The sequence below is a fragment of the Pleurodeles waltl genome, chromosome 3_1 (genome assembly GCF_031143425.1).
Source record: "Pleurodeles waltl isolate 20211129_DDA chromosome 3_1, aPleWal1.hap1.20221129, whole genome shotgun sequence".
NCBI classification, from domain to species: Eukaryota; Metazoa; Chordata; class Amphibia; order Caudata; family Salamandridae; genus Pleurodeles; species Pleurodeles waltl.
Window position 1 is genome coordinate 1,715,904,463 of NC_090440.1, and position 22,821 is coordinate 1,715,927,283.

The window sequence follows — 22,821 nt, forward strand, 5'->3', positions numbered from 1 at the left end:
TTTTGGTCCCGGGTGCGGCCTTCATCTAGGGAAACCTACCAAACCCAGGCATGTTTTAAAACTAGACACCCCAAGGAGTCCAGGGAGGTGTGGCTTGCCTGGATCCCCCAACATTTTCTTACCCAGACTCCTCTGTAAACCTCAAAATTTGCTTAAAAAAAGCATATTTTCCTCACTTTGCTTTGTAGGATCACAGCTTCTGCACAAATTTTCTACCACCCAGCATTCCCCTCAGTCTCCCAAGTAAAATGATACCTCACTTGTGTGGGTCCCCAAAGCAGAGTCAGCCTAAAAGATGTATAAAAGAAAAATATGTGCTTATCAACTCGCTGTGCTAACCCCTCAATCTCTACAGGTTATTAGCATTTTTCTGTTGCAGGCACCAGGGCCACCCACACAAATGAGGTATCATTTTTATCGGGAGACTTGGGGGAACGCTGGGTGGAAGGAAATTTGTGGTTCCTCTCAGATTCCAAACGGTCACCGAAATGTGAGGAGAAAGTGTTTTTTAACCAAATTAGGAGTTTGCAAAGGACTCTGGGTAACAAAACCTGGTGAGAGCCCCACAAGTCACTCCATCTTGGATTCCCCTAGGTGTCTAGTTTTCAAAATTACACAGGTTTGGTAAGTTTCCCTTGGTGCCGGGTGAGCTAGAGGAAAAAATCCACAGGAAGCCACTTTGCAAAAAACACATATTTTCTTTGGGAAAATGTGATGTGTCCACGTTGTGTTTTGGGGCAATTCCTGTCGCGGGCACTAGGCCTACCCACACAAGTGAGGTACCATTTTTATCGGGAGACTTGGGGAAACGCTGGGTGGAAGGAAATTTGTGGCTCCTCTCAGATTCCAGAACTTTCTGTCACCAAAATATGAGGCAAAAGTGTTTATTGGGCCAAATTGTGAGGTTTGCAAAGGATTATGGGTATCAAAACCTGGTGAGACCCCCATTTTGGATTCCCCTCGGTGTCTACTTTAAAAAAATGCACAAGTTTGGTAGGTCTCCCTAGGTGAGCTAGAGGCCAAAATCTACAGCTAGGCACTTTGCAAAATACACATCAGATTTCAATGTAAAAATGTGATGGGTCCATGTTGCATTTCCTGTCGCAAGCATTAGGCCTACCCACGCAAGTGAGGTACCATTTTTATCGGGAGACTTGGGGGAACACAGAATAGCAAAACAAGTGTTATTGCCCTTTGTCATTCTCTTCATTTTTTCCTTCCAAATGTAAGACAGTGTGTAAAAAAGACATCTAATTGAGAAATGCCCTGTAATTCACATGCTAATATGGGCACCCCAGAATTCAGAGATGTGCAAATAACCACTGCTTCTCAACACCTTATCTTGTGCCCATTTTGGAAATACAAAGGTTTTCTTGATAGCTATTTTTCACTCTTTATATTTCAGCAAATGAATTGCTGTATACCCGGTATAGAATGAAAACCCATTGCAAGGTGCAGCTCATTTATTGGCTCTCAGTACTTAGGGTTCTTGATGAACCTACAAGCCCTATATATCCCCGCAACCAGAAGAGTCCAGCAGACATAAGGGTATATTGCTTTCAAAAATCTTACATCGCAGGAAAAAGTCACAGAGTAAAACATTGAGAAAAATTGCTATTTTTCACCTCAATTTCAATATTTATTTTTATTTCAGCTGATATTTTCTGTAGGAAACCCTTGTAGGATCTGCGCAAATTACCCCTTGCTGAATTCAGAAATTTGTCTATGTTTCAGAAATGTATAGCTTTCTGGGATCCAGCACTGGTTTCACAACCATTTCTGTCACTAACTGGAAGGAGGCTGAAAGCACAAAAAATAGTAAAAATGGGGTATGTTCCAGTAAAATGCCAAAATTGTGTTAAAAAATTGTGTTTTCTGATTCAAGTCTGCCTGTTCCTGAAAACTGGTGATTTTAGCACTGCAAACCCTTTGTTGATGCCATTTCCAGGGAAAACACCACAAGCCTTCTTTTGCAGCCCTTTTTCCCCATGTTTTTGAAAAAAACTAAATGTTCGCTGTATTTTGGCTAATTTCTTGGTCTCCTTCAGGGGAACCCATAAAGTCTGGGTACCTCTAGAATCCCTAGGTTGTTGGGAAAAAAGGACGCAAATTTGGCGTGGGTAGCTTATGTGGACAAAAAGTTATGAGGGCCTAAGCGTGAACTGCCCCAAACAGCCAAAAAAAGGCTTGGCACCTGAGGGGGAAAAGGCCTAGCAGCGAAGGGGTTAAACGAAGGATGCAGCCTATGAAAACTGGGAAACTAGACTGCTTCTATAAAAATTATTTTTTTTTAAAAAAGCACTTCACCGGCATTTCATCATACTCTGCCAGTGACAGGTCAGTTCCCTTTTCACAGGGCTCAAGGATCCAAAGAGAATAGTACTCAATTTCTTTGCATCTTCCCTCAAGTCAGATGGCTCCTTATGGATTTAATGAAGAGTCCAACTTGAGGAGAACACTATTCCTTTTCTTTCAGGGGAGCAAGACTAAAAGTCATGAGCAATTATTAGAGTAGCAGGCCCATCACAATAAAGAGGGTAAGAGAGAAAGATAGAAGAACCAAATTACTGTACTGTACCGATTCTGTAAAGAAAATTGATCCACCTGGGCATCTGCCTGGGAATCCGTGTCAAGGCAAGAGTATCTCGCAGAGGTATTTATGGGCTTCAAAGTGGCAGGCTTACACGGATGGAATCATTCCTAGCAGGGGCCGCTCCTCTGTTAGGGTGGAGGAGCATTGCGCGCCCCCCCGCCAGCAGCAGAAGCTGCAAACCTTTCAGAACTGCGTTTATTATCCTTTTGTTGTTAAAGGGTTAGGGCCATGGGGGTGACGATCCCTCAGAGCGCATGTGTGTTTGGCCGGCCGCCTAGGCAGGCCAGGGCTGGAGAGAGCATGCACAGGCTCCCAATCTGCCTGCTCCCGGCCAATCCTGACGCAGCTCTGAGCAGCAACAGGATTGGCCGCAGCGACGATGGAAAGGGGAGTGGCACAGGTAAGCGAATCACGCAAGTTTTTTTATTTGTTAAATGTACCCACCCTTCCCCCCAGCTATCCTCCACGCGCATCACCCTTGTTAGTGCAGTGATTCGCAAATGTTTCCTGTTTCCTAGTAATGCAGACATGCCACATAATTCTTCAAGAAATGGATTGTTGCAAAGTGGCTAATTCTGTACTAACAAACCTAAAATTGACAAAAAATATTCTGTAGTAATGAACTCATAACTGACAAAAGATTGTGTAATTAGCTAACATCCTTAGCCAGGTAGAACCTCAATACCCTTTAACATCTTAAGAAAGTAAAGGCCTCTTTGCTGGAGAAGGAGTTTGGAAAAAGGTTTGAAGAGAAATCGTCTGACATTTAAGCTTGGTAAAATCTTTAGGACAAAACTGTTTTCCTGGCAACACTACCCTTATTAGAGCCTCCAGCATTTCGTCATTTTGTGTTCTGCTACTAAACCACGAAACTGGCAAATGAGCATGATGCCACGATAAAGCACACGTTGGCTGCTAAAAAATAAACAAAAAGGTCTAAGAAAATGTTTTCGGCACATCTGATTATCGGTTTACTTTTTTCTCACAAAACTGCTGCCTGACTGAAACGTGTCTCTGACTACAATGTATTAGCCATGAAGCATTTTCTGTTGTGCTAATTCACAGACCGGGTGAAGAGTTCGTGGAAGAGGAAGAGCAAGCTAAGGTGGATGCCCTTTGGCCCAAAAGATGGTCGTGGGAATATCTGAAAAGGAATCTCAACTGGTGAATGTATTGGTGACTGAAACTGCAGAGAAGAATCAGAGCACTAGGGGAAAGAAGAGGGAGAAGGCAACATGAGATAGGCTTGGCTTACTGTGAGAAAGTAGCCTCTTTCTAGCATGGTTACCCCCACTTTTGGACTATTTGATTGTGTGTATCAGTGTGTTTTTACTGTGTCACTGGGATGCTGCTAGCCAGGACACCAGTGCTCAGAAATAAAAACCTATATGTCGGTGTTTTGTGCCTGTCTCCCTGGGATCTGCTGGTCAGGACCCCAGTGCTCATAGTTTATGGCCTAATGTGTGTGTCTGTATAGTGCTCGACTGTGTCACCGAGGCTCTGCTAATCAGAACTTCAGTGCTTATGCTCTCTCTGCTTTTAAATTTGTCACTGTAGGCTAGTGACTTCATTTACCAATTTTAATTGGCACACTGGACCCCACTTGTAAGTCCCTAGTATATAGTACCTCGGTACCCAGGGATTGGGGTTCCAGAAGATCCATATGGGCTGCAGCATGTCTTTTGCCACCCACAGGGAGCTCGGACAAACCCTTGCACAGGCCTGCCATTGCAGCCTGCGTGAAATAACACACACGTTATTTCACAGCCATTTTCCCTGCACTTAAGTAACTTATAAAAGTCACTTATATGTCTAACCTTCACTTGAAGGTTAGGTGCAAAGTTACTAAGTATGAGGGCACCCTTGCACTAGCAAAGGTGCCCCCACATAGTTCAGGGCCCTTTCCTGGGACTTTGTGAGTACGGGGACACCATTACACACGTGCACTACATATAGGTCGATACCTATTTGTAGCTTCACAATGGTAACTCTGAATATGGCCATGTAACATGTCTAAGATCATGGACTGTCCCCCTCATTCCAAATCTGGTATTGGGGAGCCAATTCCATGCATCCTGGGGGCTCCACCAGGGATCCCCAGTACTGCCAAACCAGCTCTCTGAGGCTTGCACTGACTTCGGATCAACCACAGCCTGCTCCAGGAACCTCTGTAACAGCAACAAAGTATACACAAGGGATACTTTTCCTCTGCAACTTCATCTCCAGCCAGCAACTGCAACAGTTTCCACTGTGTGCACGCTATGAGGACTCCCTGTCTTCACCCTGCACCAGAAGGACTGAAGAAATCTCCTGTGGGGGTGATGGAGTTCCTCTCCTGCTCCAGCAGGCACCTTCTAAGATGACGACTGGTACCCTTGGACTCCTCTCACAGCGACGAGCATGCTCCTAAGGACACAGAGATTGGACCCCATCGACGTACACTGTCCTGAGGTCCTGCTGACGCAATTTGGAGGAGGTAAGACCTTGCCTTCCCTGAAAGCGACGGTCCCCTTGTGTACTGCGTCTTCTTCACCTCTTGAGGCCTCTGTGCAATATTTGCAAAATTCCTTCATGCACTGCCTGGCCCAGGTCCCCAGCACTCCATTCTGCAACGCTCAACTCACTGAGTTCTTCTGATGGCGTGGGACCTTCCTTTGTTGTGCTGCAACAACTGCGTTTTGCACCTTCTTTGTCCCCGTGTCCTGGGACTCCTGTGGGTGCTGCCTGGCATCCTGAGGGCTCTCTAAAGTGCTGACAGCCCCCTCTTCCTCCTCACACAGAGCTGAGGCCCCCAGGTCCCTCCTGGGTCCAGCCAGCGCCATTTTGACGCAAAACGCACTTTTGTTGTAACCAAGGCCTGTTGGCAACTTCCAACACAAAATCACGTCTGCATCCATCTTCACGTCGTGGGACCTCTTTTGCATAACGCAGGAACCTGCTGGCATCTTCCTAGGGTGCATCTCTTCAGTCTTCGACTAACCGTGCATTCTTCTTTTGCACCCTCTTCTGGGTTGGCAGGGGCTCCTGTCCTTTCTGGAACTTCTTTCGACTTCTGAACTTGGTCCCCTTCTTTTGCAGGTCTTCGGGTCCAGGAATCCAGCAGTTGTTTGCAGAATTGGTTGGTTACTGTAAAATCCCGATCACAAGGTGTAGTGTGTCCTAAGGAAACTTGCAGTACTTTACTCCTGCTTTTCTGGGCTCTGGAGTGGGGTAATTTACTTACCTTTACTGTATTCTTACTGTCCCAGCGATTCTGCACAGACTACACTTGTCTAGGGGGGAATTTGTGATTTGCATTCCACTTTCTTAGTATATGGTTTGTGTTGCCCCAGACCTATTTCCCCCCATTGCATTCTATAGTATTTCCTATTGTTTGCACTGTTCTATGACTATTTACTTGTCTAATTTTGGTGTCTAGTGTATATATTGTGTATAATACTTACCTCCAGAAGGAGTAATGTCTCTAAGATATTTTTTGTACTGTTCCACCCAAATAAATACCTTTATTTTTGGTAACACTGAGTATTGTCTTTACTTTTGTATAATTACTGAGTAACTATTAGTGGTATTGCATGAACTTTGCATGTCTCCTAGTTCAGCTTACGCTGCTCTGCTATAGCTACATTTATCAGCCTAAGCTGCTAGAACACTACTACTTCACTAATAAGGGATAACTGGACCTGGTATAAGGTATAAAGTACCCAAGGTACCCACTACAAACCAGGCCAGCCTCCTACACTTACACACAAAGGCAGACACTTTGGTCCTATGCTATGAACACAAACTGAATATATGTTTCTGCAAGTAAAATAAATGTAGTCATATTTGCCACAGAAAAGGCGCGATTCGCAAAATGTTTATAAGTTGCAGAACGTGAGTGGTAGCACAAATGTACAGAATGTGCTTCTTTTTCACATAGTCGTTGTGGTGTAGATACACACCAATGAAAAATAGTTTTCACAGGAAAATACGGAGTGCACATTTTTAAGGGGAATGCACTAAAGAAACGTACATTCACGAAAATGAAACAATACATACGTTTTCTACAAGAAGAAAACATACTGACCTAAAAGACATGAGGATAACTATATTTGGTCTGAAAATAATACATACATTGATTTAGTGAAGGAAGGCAAAATGCATATTCTTCCCCAAGTAAAAACTATACTTATTTTATGCATAATTCATGCCAACCATACATAACCTATGGCTAGAAACAAGCAAAATAATTCTGAACCAATTTAGGAAACCGTACTAAATCGGCGTCTTTAAAGTACAATTAGGCAAGCGTGCAGGTTTGATAATTTATGGAATTCAAATAGCTTTCCAGTAGTACAATTTCAAAGCAGCACAAAGTGCAAGTTTTCATATAGTTTGAGAAATATTTATCACAGCTGATAAAATCAGGTGCTATAAATACCACCCAATTACGAGTTGCTGGGCAATGAAGAATAATGTGGATTTAGGTGCTCACTGCACCCAAATCTACATGTGCCCTGATTTAACTGGCATTTTTGTTTGATCATCCGATATTTATTTTGGGGATGTGATTTTAGCAAAAAACATTCATAATTCGGATCAGTTCAGTAATCGCGCATAATTAAAGTTAATAGCAAACTCATAAATAGAGACCGAAGTGTAGAATTGCATACGTGGGTACGGAGTCCACTAGCGTGGTGGTATATATCTGGGCTTTTATCCACGATCCCACCGCACGCCCAGTGCTTAATTTGTGCTTCTTGGTTCCGGTGCTAAGCACCGGCAGTTATTTTTGAGGGCCGGCACTTAGTCTTCTGCCTCAAGCATTTGCTGCGAGCAAAAAGACACATATGGAAAAGACAGAGGAAGAGAAAAAAGGAAAAAGCGTCACAAAGGAAGAAAGCTGCAAGAGTGCGCTGAAGGGGCGGGGGGTTGAAGAGGCCCGAGATGGCTTCCGGATTACGCTGCCTCAGTACTCTGGGCTCGGACATTTAACCGCAGCAGCCGCGTGTTTAAGAGGAGGGCATTGGGCACCAGCACCTTTTTATTTACAAATTAAGTACTGCGCACGCCCATGACTTTCACTCGTTCATGACCTTGCCTTTCAAAAATCTTTTGTTTTTGTTGGTAACTGCTTTCTTTGCGTGTGCCCCACCTTAGGGTAGTTTTGTTACGGCCTCGACCATCGACCCTGTTACATGGATAAATGCCCTATTGCCAGTGGCGTAGCGTGGGTTGTCAGCACCCGGGGCAAGGCAAGTAATTTGCGCCCCCTAACCCGGGGCAAGGCAAGTAATTTGCGCCCCCTAACCCGTGGATTTAGTCTCTTCCAAGATGTAGTGCCCGGTGCGGCCGGCCCCCCTGCACCCCCCACGCTACGCCACTGCCTATTGCTGATGTCTGACTGCAAGCGAACTTCTTTTTCCTTTTGTCTCCATCATTCGCGCTCACGGCGACACTATTAATCGGCTTGCTGTGTCAACTGTTTTATTCTTTATTTTCAGTTTGTGTGGCAAGTAAGTTCCAGTTAGAAATTTACAACGATAATAGCTCTAAAGCGAGACCTATTGCATTGCAAATGTGTGTTTTCCTTGGCGGGGAAACAAACATATTTCCTCTTTGAGAGAACCCTTCTTCTACCACCACCAAATGTAGGGGTGATCCCTTCTGGTTTCCTTCCTTGAAGCGGTTTCCAGGATAAACGCGTTAGATCAGCATTTGGAAATGCCCAGTAGCATACGGGTTGCACCTAGTTCCCACATATTGCCTAGGATTTAATGCGTTTTATTTTCCACACTTACAGTGAAGAAATCTGCAGCAATACATTTCTGGTCAGAGTAAATGGTGATATTTTTGACTGTAAATGTACGTTTACAACCAAAAATAGCTTTGTGATGTAAGCCTATAGTGCTCTCAAGAAAGTCTCAGAATACAATCGTTTTTCATTTGAAATAAACACAATTTCCTCTGTTACAACAAGAAATTCGAACTTTCCATCAACTACACTAATACATGCGGGCAGGCAATCAGCCTTTTTTTACATCCTCCTCAACATTTACTCGTTTGGGCGCCCATTGGACAACTTTCCAAAGTAGCACATCCCCGTCAGGGATCCCACTCAGTTGCCGACCACTTCCTGATGGGCAGTATTCCTATCAGCCACTTACTCACGTCTTGGCAGGGATGTGCGTATGTGGGGTTGAGAGGGTGTGAGGGGGCCATGTACTGTTGACCTACGCTTTATATTGTTCTCACAAAAAAGTGTATAGCACAAAATCACACTCAACAACTTGAAACGTGCCTACGCAAAAGTGCAATACTACGACAGAATAGTTTCTACTGATTGAAGGCTGAAATGGAAGGAAGGTTACTAAAATAATGTACAGCAAAAAGGGCAGTTCTCTGCTGCTAAATTTGGTGGTCGGGTATGGAAAACCATGTAGTTCATTACAGCTTAGTGCCTAAATCTCACTAGCCCCCTAGGCCAGTGCTTCCCAAACGTTTCGGATCCATGACCAAATTTTAAGAATGTCAAACGTTCGCGACTCACACAACTTTAATGGATATCAGGTAGGGGCTATTTTTTTTTTTTATGTAGTAGGTATGTTTTTAAAATGCAGTGAATTACCGAAATTAAATTCTTCAGTTTTTTTTGGGGAGTTCCTCTGTAAAAAAAAAAAAAAAAAAAAAGCAATAGTTTCCAAATGTCACGACCCTGACCATGCTCTTCCATTTGTCTTTATCAGACTGTGGAAAAGATAGATCTGCCCACTAAAGTGGGAGATGGTGAACAGTGCTGGAACACGTTTCAGAGTGGGGAGCTGGCCTGTGGCATACGTTCACTAAAATCACAAGGCTTCTGAAAAATCTTGGTGTTGACACCGGTAGATTACAGCAAATCCGTAAAACCCATTCTGCAGCAGAGTATGGGGTAAAGCCTCGCATCAATTTTTTGTGTTAAAACTATGCCCAGTGTTGCACTGTGGACTCATTTCCTGAGTTTTATATAGCATGACCACTGCCCAAGGGCACTGGTTCACTTTACAAGAAGACCAGATAACATTATATAAGGCCAGATGCATTTTATTTCAAGTACAGGAGATTAAATGATTTACCCAGAGCCAACGCTGGGAATCTAACCTGGCTCCACAGTTCCAAAGTCGACAGCTCTGGATGTTAGGCCACATCCATATTTTTCAACTTATGTGTAAAAGTCATACACAAGTGAGATGACTATGTATGGCTATGCATAGTGAGCACATTCTTTGCTGAAATGTCTTTCTGAAGTACAAAGAAAATAAAGAATAAACACAAAACAATAAACGCAAAAACACAGCAGCAAAAAATACTAGAAGGTTCACCCGGAATATTGCTTGGCTATATTTGCAAGGGTTTGATTTAAAACCTGACTGAGACCAGTGATGCTGGGACAATATTCAGAGTGGGGTGCTGACATCAATATTACATCACTGAAGTCCCAGGGACGATGAACAATACTATCTTCACACAAAGAACAAAAGTCCATAAAATATATTTAGCAGGAGAGTGGTATTGGTGTTGTGTAGTTGGTGTTTTATTTTGGAGTATACTGGTGCAAATACATGAAAGCATCATGTGGTAGCACACAGTCATTTATTTACAAGACAGCACATTTTCCATTAATATGGTCAATAAATGTGCCCAAACATACATAAACAGGGTTTCAGTGAATATTTATCATTTGAGCATCACAAACTAAAAGTGCCTAGATTTCATATGATCATATTAAAATCTTTGTTTCAATCACAGTGTGGAATTACAAAAAATATGCTTTATTTTGGTTTTTCTAACTGCTGATACACTCTGAAATATATGTACAGTTAATTTACAGGTATTTAAATTTTGTTGTTACAAAAAATGACATTCTACATCCCGTTCATTTACACTTCATGTACCCAGCAAAATTGTCATAGTTCACTATAAGACCCTCCTCTCACTTTGCAGTAAGAAAAAGAAAATCAAACACCAATCCCCATGTTAAAAGAATAAGAAACAACTTGTCAGACACCATGGCCTGACATTTGAGCTTTTTCTTTGACGCACAGCAAATGTAGTGATAGAAATACAAAACATAATGGCATATTTATTTATTGCCCTTTAGAGACTCAACAGAACTGGCTAGCAAGCCACCAGTCGTCACGACTCACAGTTTGGTAAACACTGCTCTGTGCAAAGGTGTTGGCTATAAGGAAAGTTGCCTTCCAAGAATGCTGTAAGTCAGCCTAATGAATTAGAACACAAGGGGTAATACATCAACTCTGAGAACACTCCATTAAGGTCTGAAGGGAGAGAAGGTCTCCTTATTGATTGAAAACCTTTAATCCCTTCTAGCTTTTGGGAAAAATATTTGCTACAAACATCTATGGCTCCTAGCTATACCATTATAAAAGTAAACTGTAGCCTAGCTTCCTCCAACTAGAGAATACAAGGGATACCACCTCCTTAGGATAAATGGTATTGGTAAATGTTTTATAGATTCACCAGATTCAGAATGTCTCCGATTTAAAGGCATGGGGTGTCCCAGTGGAAGGACACAGCCTTCTCAAAAGCATCCAGTCAATCTTCTGGAAGACTGAATTGTACATATTGCATGAAGTTAGGAGCCGTCTGCAACGCTGAATGATAGAAGGCTGTGGTGCAGGATTTGGCCCCAAACTTGACGGGAGATATAAACTCCAGGGCAGCCTTTTATGTGGATGCTCAGGGATGCAGAAGATCTGAACTGCTATGGCAACTCTTTGTCTATTAAGTGCTTTTGCTCTTGTTAGTTGGATGAGGGTTTATTTAATAAAGCATAAAACCTGGAGGCGTAATGTGGGCATTTTTTCATATTTGGAAGCACATCTATGAGGAGGAATCCCTACCCACTGGTTAGCGCCCACTCGTGATTTTGATGAAGTCATGCTTAGTGAGCCTGCTTCCAAATTCTGAGCTCCCAGTTAATAGTCTGCCATAATGTGGAGAACCCTAAAATTAGGAAGGAAGAAAGGAGTGCATCCTTGGTTGTTCAGATGATCAATTCGACGCCATGTTGTCTGTCCAAATCAATGAAGAGTTTGAATTGACAGCTGGAAGAAATGATTTGACAGCTAACTGGACTGCTCTCAGCGCTAAGGCTTATGTTGTAGGACTTATTCTGACCACGTGCCTTAAATTTGAAGGTGCTCCATGTGTGCCCCTATTCCAGAAGTGAAGAATCAGTCACTGTAGACTGTGATAGAACATCCTGATGAAATGGGATATACTGTAGAAGGCTGCACCCAGCAACACAAAGTAAGACTGAACTGTAGCCTCTCTGTAAGGGTCAACTTGTCTTCTTAGTTGCTTGAATATTGGCAGCACTGTTCCGCTAGACAATATTGCATCGGTCTCATCTGAAGTCATGCATGCAGAATTCAGATTGGTAGAAGTAAGTCTCTGCCAAAGGATACACTTTTGCCATGTGCTTCCCCGGGAGTAGTGAATGGATATTACCAGATGCAGGTATTGCTGAACCTGTTGAGACATAGATTATTTCAAAAATAAGTTACCTAAGGAAGGGTGTACAAAAATGTTTGAGTTGTGTGCAGCCTCTGACACTGACTGCAAGAGAGTTATTGTTGCAGACATGAGCAGCAAGAGCTCATGTTCAATTGCTGCCCAACATAAATCTCAGAAGGGTGATCTCTTGCGGTTTTAGGGCCGTTTCACTGCAAGTGTCCACATTTCTCCTCGCTAGAATCTGTGAAAGTAAGAAATGTGTTTCTAATTCTGCACTTAGAGAGAGAGGCGTTATCGCATCTTCTACTACTAACATTTGTAATGAAAGCTAGCAACTTACAGGCACTGCTTCACACCTCATGTTCACTATGTGCAGGGACTTCCAGCCCAGGCTGCCTAAGGGACACATTGAAGACTAGGCCTCTAGAGAGGCATCCGGCCCAAGCCGTTGGGGCTTTTCAGTAAACTCAATCCCTTGTAGAGACAATTGTGAGTTGCTGAGTGAAAGTATTGGCCCTACAACAAGATTCATCTTCTAGCCGGAGTACTCTGTCTAACTCTACTGCTCACAATTTTACAGTGTTACTTAAAGACCACAGAGAGCAAATGAAGTGAACAATCATGGATTGAACAAGCAACACATACCTTAAACAGATGTCTCCTGTCTCCGTGATATTTGGATGCCAAATTCTGGTTGAGCACTTCACCTTTGGAGGCTGGTAGAAAAAACAACAAGATTACTATAATATAATACAGTGCTACCAGAGCTCTCTCGCTGCATAAACTACACTACAAAAGCGTGACATTCTCATCAACTAGGAAAAATATACTTTTAAGTATATCGGTTATTAGCTTAAGCTGAATTGCACTGGCCTATGTGTGTACTAATACATGACAGAGCCAGTCATTAACAAGGGGGTAGTCTACATGAAAATGTCTCCCCCAGAACATGAGATGGCAGAAATACAAAGTATTTCTACCCTAAAACAATAATTGTATACACATTGAGACCAACAAGTGATTACAAGAGAAAGAAAACTAACATATCTGCTGCAAGTTTGAAGTATACATTGATAGAAGAATTGTAAATATACCAATAACATAGAATGTACTTCATGCACCGCAGAAAACGTCCTCATTACGACATAATGTGCCAAGATATGTGTTGAACTACCACTGTGTGTGGATCATCAAATCACATTTATTAAATATGCATGCCTGTGAAGCATTTCCTTTGGCCAAAAAAATGCAATTAACAATGTACAACACTCTGCACAGCCATTATTACGCAACTGTAAAATGACAGATTTTCCTCTAACCAGATGAGGCCTATGCTGATGGTCAAGAGTTACTGAGGATTTTTCATATCGTCCAACTTAACAGTTGGAGGACACAGTACTGATTTTTAAAGATGTAATGAAAATAAGTGTATTTTAGATACATGAAGTGATTTTGAAGTCTCTAATGGATTTGTTCCCTGGTTAGGTTTCCCTACCTACATGTGCTCTAGGTCTTACTCACAATGGAAGATCAGCTCATTGTGTTGGAGGCTGCGGTCCCAGTATAAATCTGTTTTCCAATCTTAGTTAAACAGTTGGCAAGCTTGCTCAAGGTTTTTAGTTTTGTCAAGGCAACATTACCCCCTTATGAATACTGTCACCTGTGGAAAAATCTCGCCACAGTAGAGTCTTGCCACAGAACAGCTAAGATGAGAAACCGTAGGCAAGGGCTGGTCCGAAGTAAGTCGAGTCTAAGGCAACATTGGGAAGAAAGGACAATTGTTTTCTAAATCCCTGCTTGCTCAGATGAAATTGAATGTGTGGCTCAACGGAGAACTGCAATGCTCTGCTACTTTGAGGTAACAATGCCTAAGAGGAAAGCTACTTTTCAGAAGGGTGCAGCTTTGCACATAAGCTCCAAATATGAGCCTAAGAGCTGATCCAAGACAATGTTTAGTTTCCAAGGAAGAGCTAGTCTACCATAGGTAGAAACAGCAGACAGTGGTCCTTCTAAAAATAAAACACCTATTGATATCTACTAACATAAACAAAGAGGTCCAGAATCAACCTTTCCTGTATAGCATCCAAGTGTGCTTTCATAGAAGAAGATAAATAGCATGTTTTAACCAGGGATTATAGATATGGCAAAATATTTCTTCACTGCACTTTAGGGAGACCTTCCAATACTCATAGACTGAATACTGTTCACTTTCAGGGACGGAAAAGTGTTTTGAAATATTTTGCACATGCTCAGGATAGAAGTTCTGGTTTCCAGGGTAATCTCCTGGTAGTGGGTTTCATAGTGGTCAAGGGTTATGACCCAAAACTATCAGGATTACTCTGGTTCTGAATTCTTTCAGGGCCCTGAAATGAAAAGAAACACAGGAAGAAATGCAGAGAACTATTTTCAATCAGTTACTGAAAGGCACTTTCCCTTTCAGCAAGTTCCTTGGTGAATGGACTCCAAGCTACAGCACTAGTCGTTTGTAGGACAAAGCCCAACAGGCATCCCAGCTCTCTGGTTTGATAAAGACTTCTTTGAGACATTCTGAAAGCTTCCCTGGGAATGCATTCTACCCACTGCTTACAATTGGCTTGGTGTTCTGCAACTCACAATTGCTTGATTTGTATTTCTTGGATTCATTTGTTTTAGGCTGGCCAGTTTAGAGCTAATCCCTCCTGTAGAGGATAGCCTGTTTACCAGAGCCCCTTGCATTCTTCCACGAGTGCTCACTTTCTGTGAACAGGCCTTTAAATTATTCTCTTATCTTGTTACATTTACTGTGTATTCAAAGGCAGAAGTCAAATGTCCGTCTCAGTCTTCTGAGGAAGGTTGGTGTTTACTTTTCTCATTCTAACATCAAAGTGAGTGAGTGGATTTAGGTAACAATCTTGCCGTGAAAGGAAAAGCTTTTTTCTAGCAGGCAACAAAACGTATATGTAAATAAACTGTGCAAATATTTCCAAATATATCAGAATTAGGAAAACACAAAGTAAGGACTTTTTAAAAACAAATTCGGAAGTATAATGGAAACAATAATTGAATACAATCAAAACACTAGGTGATGCCATTTCCATACATTGTTTGAGCACCGTTTAGTTTTATCAGTCAAACTGTATGTCTGTGCAAATGAAATGGTAATTTCAACTGAAAATGTGTTGTCTGTAATGGCAGCGCACTACCAGACCATGCATACTCCACACTACACCACTTCACAACACTCTATTACGACACTTTACTCTACTCAATGCCACTCCACACCACTTAATTCTAAGCAACTCTACATCCTGTCACTCTACAATACTATTCGACAACTCTCTACGCCACTTCTATGCACCACACTATTTCACTCTACCCCATGACACCACTCGGGCACTCCACTCCATACCACTTAACTCCATGACACTCTACTCCACAGTATTCAACTCCCTCTTTGCACTTCAACGACAGTCCATACTTACACCCCGTCTCTACTCTGCACCTTTGTACTCTAAGATACTGCACCCACAACACTAACGTGTAGCCATGCTGATGTACAACATATCCAAAGCACATTGACAAAGCCAATAGTTCCTACATAAACTAATCATCTTGGCGTTTTCACTGCTTTTTGAAGAAGAGACCAATTTAGTTTGAAGGCGATTATAAACTCCTAAATTTTGACAGAGGATCTTGTTGGCGAGATCACACTTATGATGTTCTGAGATTTTTCTGCTCAAGTCTTCCACTTGCAGATGTTGCAGTCCTGGTATCTTAACCTCTGTTGTATGTTTTTGCTATAAACTTTTGTAAGTAATTAGAGTATTAGTTTAGAGGGGTGAGAACTCACCTCAAATAATAATCACAATCAGGGTAAGCTACTAGAGTCGCTAAATAAACATGTGCTTAACATTCTGTTAGCTTGTCATAAAGCAGTCAGGCTTAACTTACAGGCAATGTACGAAGTATTTATGCAGCATCCAAACAGTAATAATGAGAAAATACAACACAGAAATAAATCCCAATTTAATTTAGAAAAACAGTACATTTTAATAAATAAACTGAGACCAAAATGCCAAAGTCCCAATCAGTAGAACCAGAGATATGAATTTTTAAAGTCTGAATTACAAATAGCACCAAAAGCACAAAACGGATCAGATAGAGGGATCAGGTTTGTTCCAGTGGAAAGTTTAACTACTGACTTTAAAGGAGAAAAGGTATTTCTTCATAAGTCGTTGACAGAGCAAGCTGGATCTGAAGCCAGTTTCCACAACTGGGTTGCCGAAGAGCATGGTCCTGGTGCGGCTGCCACCGAAGGTGGGAACGATCTGAGCAGGCAATATTTAAAGTCCTTGCCTGGGAAGGCCTTGACATCGATTGGATGCTGACAACATCAGTCCTGATGAAGCCCTCTATGTTCGGGCTTAGAATCTTTTCTGGAAGTCAAATCTCCTTCAGAAAGGCAAAGCAAAAAGCTGAGGCCACCCTGCTATGCAACATAAATGGCTGCAGCTTAGACAGCGATCCCGGTCAGCTCTAGTAGTTGCAGGGAAATGGCATTTAGAAGTTTGTTGGATTCCTGTACCTCAAACAGGATGTAGGCCAACTGACCCTCTGAGTTATGGCTGAGCTCCCGGGTTCAAGGCAAGCAGGTCCAATCTTCCTTCAAGTTTCAAACAGCATGACACACCTTCTGTTATTCACATGTCAGATCCAGGAGTGTTCTTAGTAGAGGTCTGAGGTCTACTTTCATGTTCAATGCAAGCCTGTGGGTGGGTTAGTCCTCCCCTTAAACCAGTTCTGGTCAGTTCCTCCAGTTTAGTAGCAGCCAGACTACAGAGACAAGGGGGTGGGAGAGTGAGGGTGGGTGGGGAAGATATTGCTAGGTCTGGGTGTGAGCTTCAGTTGCCAGTGACAAAGGCATCCCTTGAAGCTCAGGAAGAGGCTGGGCATACCCCCAGGCAATCCAGCTATCAGGGGCTATATGGCAGGTGGACACTGTCAGGAAAGCCTTTTGGTTCCAAAACAGTAATATAAAATCCAACTAGACCATTAAGTTGGATTTCAAATTATTGTTAAAATGGCTTCTGGAACGAACCATTGTACTAGCTGCTCTTTGCCTGAATTTAGCACTTAAATGTAATAGTGTAATAGTGTAGATCAGTGTTAACTATGGCCGTGCCATAGTGAAAAACTACTTTGGAGGTCTTTTACTGCCAAGACTATAATTATATATATATATATATATATATATATATATATAAAAATATAAATAAAACGTCATCCTAACTATAACTTCCCTGTAACCTTTGTTTTTTTTTCAGTGAATATGATATATATGGAAAATGTCACTTACCCAGTGTACATCTGTTCGTGGCATGTTCCGCTGCAGATTCACATGCTGTGCACTGTTCCTGCCATCTAGTGTTGGGCTCGGAGAGTTACAAGTTATTTTTCTTCGAAGAAGTCTTTGAGTCACGGGACCGAGTGTCTCCTCCCTTTTTCTCCATTGCGTATGGGCATCGACTCCATCTTAGATTGTTTTCCCGCATAGGGTGAGGTAGGAGTGGTAGAATGAGAATAGTAAAGATGTCCGTGCCATGGAATAGATATGTATGTACATATTTTGTGCTAAAGGAATGTTTATTTACATATATACAATTTCTAATTGCAACTTAAATGGCTACAGGCTCCCGGGGAGGTGGGAGAGCGCATGTGAATCTGCAGCAGAACATGCCACGAACAGATGTAGATTGGGTAAGTGACATTTTCCGTTCGATGGCAAGTGTAGCTGCAGATACACATGCTGTGCATAGACTACAAAGCAATAATCCTCCCAAAAGTGGTGGTCAGCCTGTAGGAGTTGAAGTTGTTTGAAATAATGTTCTTATTACAGCCTGTCCTACTGTGGCTTGTTGTGTTGCGAACACATCTACACAGTAGTGTTTGATAAACATATGCGGTGTGGACCAAGTGGCTGCCTTACAAATCTCTGTCATTGGTATATTATCTAGAAAGGCCATTGTTGCTCTTTTCTTTCTAGTGGAATGTGCCTTTGGTGTAATGAGTAGCTCTCTTTTAGATTTTAGGTAACAAGTTTGTATGCATTTCACTATCCATCTGGCTATGCCCTGTTTGGATATAGGGTTACCAGAATGGGGTTTTTGGGAAGCGACAAACAATTGTTTAGTTTTACGAAATGGTTTTGTTCTGTCTATATAGTACATTAGTGCTCTTTTTATGTCTAATGTATGCAGTGCTCTTTCTGCTACTGAGTCTGACTGTGGGAAGAAGACTGGGAGCTCCACAGTTTGGTTTAAATGAAACAGTGAGATGACTTTTGGCAGAAAGTTTAGATTTGTGCGGAGAACTATTTTATGTTTGTATACTTGTATAAAGGGTTCTTTAATAGTGAACACTTGTATTTCACTAACTCTTCGTAGTGAAGTGATAGCTACTAGAAATGCCACCTTCCAAGTTAAGAATTGGATTTGGCAAGAATGCATGGGTTCAAAGGGTGGACCCATGAGTCGTATAAGTACAATATTAAGATTCCACGAAGGTACTGGTGGGGTTCTTGGAGGTATGATCCTTTTTAGTCCTTCCATAAAGGCTTTAATGACTGGTATTCTAAATAGTGATTTTGTGTGTTTAATCTGCAAGTAAGCACAGATTGCAGTGAGATGTATTTTGATGGAAGAAAAAGCGAGATTTGCTTTCTGTAGGTGTAGTAAATAACCTACAATGTCTGAATGGAGGCATCTAACGTATGATGTGTTTTGCTTGGCAGTAGAAGACAAACCTTTTCCATTCATTCGCATAGCAATGCCTGGTGGTAGGTTTTCCTGCTTGTTTAATGACTTCCATACACTCATTTGGAAGATTTAGATAGCCAAACTCTAAGATTTCAGGAGCCAAATTGTTAGGTTGAGCGTCGCTGGATTGGGGTGCCTGATCTGTTGTTTGTGTTGTGTTAACAGATCTGGTCTGTTTGGAAGTTTGATGTGAGGTACTACAGAGAGGTCCAACATTGTGGTGTACCACGGTTGGTGTGCCCACGTTGGTGCTATGAGTATTCGTTTGAGTTTGTTTTGACTCAGTTTGTTGACTAGAAAAGGAATGAGTGGGAGAGGGGGAAAAGCGTAAGCAAATATCCCTGACCAACTGATCTATAGAGCATTGCCCTTCGACTGAGGGTGTGGGTACTTGGACGCAAAGTTTTGGCATTTTGCGTTTTGTTTTGTGGCGAACAGATCTATGTCTGGTGTCTCCCACTGGCAAAATAATTTTTGTAGTATCTGGGGATGGATTTCCCACTCGTGAGTTTGCTGGTGATCTCGACTGAGATTGTCCGCTAATTGATTGTGAATGCCTGGAATATATTGCGCTATTAGGCGAATGTTGTTGTGAATTGCCCAATGCCAATTTTTTTGTGCTAGGAGGCATCGTTATGGAGTGTGTCCCCCCGTTTGTTTAGGTAGTACATTGTTGTCATATTATCTGTTTTGACAAGAATGTGTTTGTGTGCTAGAAGAGGTTGAAATGCTTTTAGTGCTAGGAAGACTGCTAGCAGCTCTAAGTGATTTATATGTAGTTGTTTCTGTTGACTGTCCCATTGTCCTTGTATATTGTGATTGTTGAGGTGTGCTCCCCACCCCATCATTGATGCATCTGTTGTGAGAATGGCGTGAGGCACAGGGTCTTGAAAAGGCCACCCCTTGTTTAAATTTAAGGGGTTCCACCATTGAAGCGAATAGTGTGTTTGGCGGTCTATCAACACTAGATCTTGGAGTTGACCCTGTGCCTGCGTCCATTGTTTTGCAAGGCACTGCTGTAAGGGACGCATGTGTAGCCGCGCGTTGGGACAATTGCGATGCATGATGCCATCATGCCTAGGAGTTTCATGACAAATCTGACTGTGTAGTGCTGATTTGTTTGTATCTTTGGTACCATGGTGTGGAATGATTGTACCCTTTGTGGGCTTGGACTGGCAATCGCTTTCTGAGAGTTGAGTGTTGCTCCAAAGTTTTCTTGAAGTTGGGATGGTTACAAGTGTGATTGTTGGTAATTTATAGAAAACCCTAGGTTGTGTAGGGTATCTATTACGTAACGTGTGTGATTTTGACACTGCTGTTGAGTGTTGGCTTTTATTAGCCAATCGTCGAGATATACGTGCATGTGTTGTCTCCTTATATGGACCGCTACTACAGCGAGGCATTTTGTAAATACTCTAGGGGCTGTTGTTATACCAAAGGGTAATACTTTTAATTGGTAATGCTTTCCTTGTATAACAAACCTGAGGTATTTTCTGTGAGATGGATGGATGGGTATATGAAAATAAGCATCTTTTAAATTCAGTGTTGACATGTATTCTCCCTGCTTTAGTAAGGGGACTACATCTTGTAGTGTCACCATGTGAAAGTGTTCTGATTTGATGAATAGGTTGAGAGTCCTGCGATCTAAAATTGGTCTTAGTGTTTTGTCCTTTTTGGGAATAAGGAAATATAGGGAATAAACCCCTGTTCCTTTTTGTTGGTGAGGTACTAGTTCTATGGCTTGTTTTGCTAATAGTACCTGCACCCCTGTTTGTAACATTGCTAGATGTTGTGACGACAGTTTGTGCGCTCTTGGGGGAATATCTGGAGGAAAATGTGTGAATTCCATGCAGTATCCATGTTGGATAATTGATAGGACTCATGTGTCTGTGGTTATGTCTGACCAATGTTTGTGGTAAAATCTCAGTCTTCCTCCCACAGGTGATGTGTGTTGGGGGAGGCTGACAGGCAAGTCACTGCTTGTTATTAGTGGCCTGCTAAGTGGGCTGAAATTTCCCCCTTGACCTTGGGAACTGTCCCCTGAAGGACCCGGAAAACTCCCCTCTCTGATATTGTGATTGGTAGGTGGGTTTTGTTTGAGAGGTGGATGTTTCTGAAGGCTGTTGTCTGAAACCTCCCCTATATTGCGGTTTTCTGAATGTCCCTCTAAATTGGGACGAGTAGAGCGCTCCCATGGCTTTGGCCGTATCGGTGTCCTCCTTCATTTTTTCAATGGCTGTGTCCACTTGTGGTCCAAACAATTGTTGATTAAATGGCATGTTTAGGACCGCTTGTTGAATCTCCGGTTTGAAGCCTGAGGATCTCATCCAAGCATGGCGTCTAATTGTCACAGCAGTGTTCACTGTTCTTGCGGCAGTGTCGACAGTATTCTAATGCAGAACGTATCTGATTATTAGATATTGCTTGTCCCTCCTCTACCACTTGCTGAGCTCTTTTCTGATATTCCTTGGGGAGATGTTGGATGATATCGCTCATCTCGTCCCAATGAGCTCGGTCATAACATGCAAGAAGGGCCTGAGAGTTTGCAATGCACCACTGATTGGCAGCTTGTGACGCTACTCTCTTTCCTGCCGTGGCGAACTTCCTACTCTCCTTATCTGGAGGTGCTGCATCTCCAGATGACTGCGAGTTGGCTCTCTTTCTCGCAGCTCCCACCACGACAGAGTCCGGGGGCAACTGTTGTGTGATGGACACTGGGTCCAACGGTGGTGGCTTGTATTTCTTTTCCACCCGCGGTGTAATGGCTCTCCCTTTCACTGGCTCCAGAAAAACCTGTTGGGCATGTTTAAGCATGCCTGGGAGCATAGGAAGACTCTGATAGGAAGCATGCGTTGTGGACAAAGTATTAAATAGAAAATCGACCTCCAATGGCTCTGTATGCATGCTCACATTGTGGAATGCGGCAGCCCTAGCTAAGACTTGAGTATATGAGGTGCTATCCTCAGGTGGAGAGGGTTTCGAAGGATAGCACTCTGGGCTATTGTCCGACACAGGGGGATCGTAGAGGTCCCAGGGGTCTGTATTCTCTTGTGACTGCACAGTGTGTGTGGGTGACTGTGCAGTGGGCGTTGCAATAGGTGACACTGTTCTCTGCGGAGAATGTTCTGGTGAAAAATGGCGTGACGGAAATCTTTCTCTGGGTACTTTAGCCTTTGGCTGTTCAGTGTCTGTCCGCCCTTGGAAAGCTAGTTTCCTTTTGAATTTTAGAGGAGGTGCAGTTTGGATCCTCCCAGTATCCTTACGGATCAGTATCCTTGTGAATCTGTATCCTTGCCTGTGTTTCATCAAACTCCTCCATTTGAAGTTCCTCCTCAAATCTGTCTTTCTCTTTTAGTTGCTTTGAGAGTCCATGTTCCTCGGTGTAAGAGGCTTTTTTCGGCTCCAAAAGCGTTTTTTTCGGCCCCGAAATGCCCATGCTGACAGTAGGCCTTGGCTCCGAAAGACTCTTTCGAGGCTTCGACGACTCGACGAGTCGATGTCGAGTTTTCTCGGTGACGGGCTCTCGGCTCGAGTCCGAAGACTTCGCCACAATTTTGGCCTTATTCGGTGCCGAAGGTGTTGCTTGGTCACTGCTGATTTTTTTTATGGGTCGAGCCATGGCCTTCCAGCAGTGGCGTCCCCGAGGCCTTGTGTTTCTTAGACTGGCTGTGGGCTTGGGTCGGGGCAGGCGTACTCACGTGTTGGCCTGCTGTAGGTGGTTGGTCTGCGTTGGAGTCGTCAGAGTCCGAACCTTGGATGGAGATAGCCATCTCCTGTTCTTAGACGTCGAGGTGCTCAGAACTTTGACGCCATTTGCATCCGCCTCGCCCTCTGATCCCTCAATGTCTTCTTAGATCGAAAGGACTTGCAGGCCTCGCAAGTATCTTCTCTGTGCTCCGGTGACAAACACAGATTACAGATCCGATGTTGGTCTGT

At 42.8% G+C, this 22,821-nt stretch overlaps 1 protein-coding gene across 2 annotated transcripts in view; it reads right to left on the reverse strand.

Annotated features, from left to right (window-relative positions):
• UBE2F (ubiquitin conjugating enzyme E2 F (putative)) overlaps positions 1 to 22,821 on the reverse strand; it is a 1,010,525-nt gene that overhangs the window by 529,400 nt on the left and 458,304 nt on the right. For both annotated transcript variants that reach the window (XM_069225615.1, XM_069225614.1), the window contains one exon: positions 12,737 to 12,807. In XM_069225615.1, coding sequence (XP_069081716.1) covers positions 12,737 to 12,807 — 71 coding nt within the window. The remainder of the gene's footprint in view (positions 1 to 12,736; positions 12,808 to 22,821) is intronic.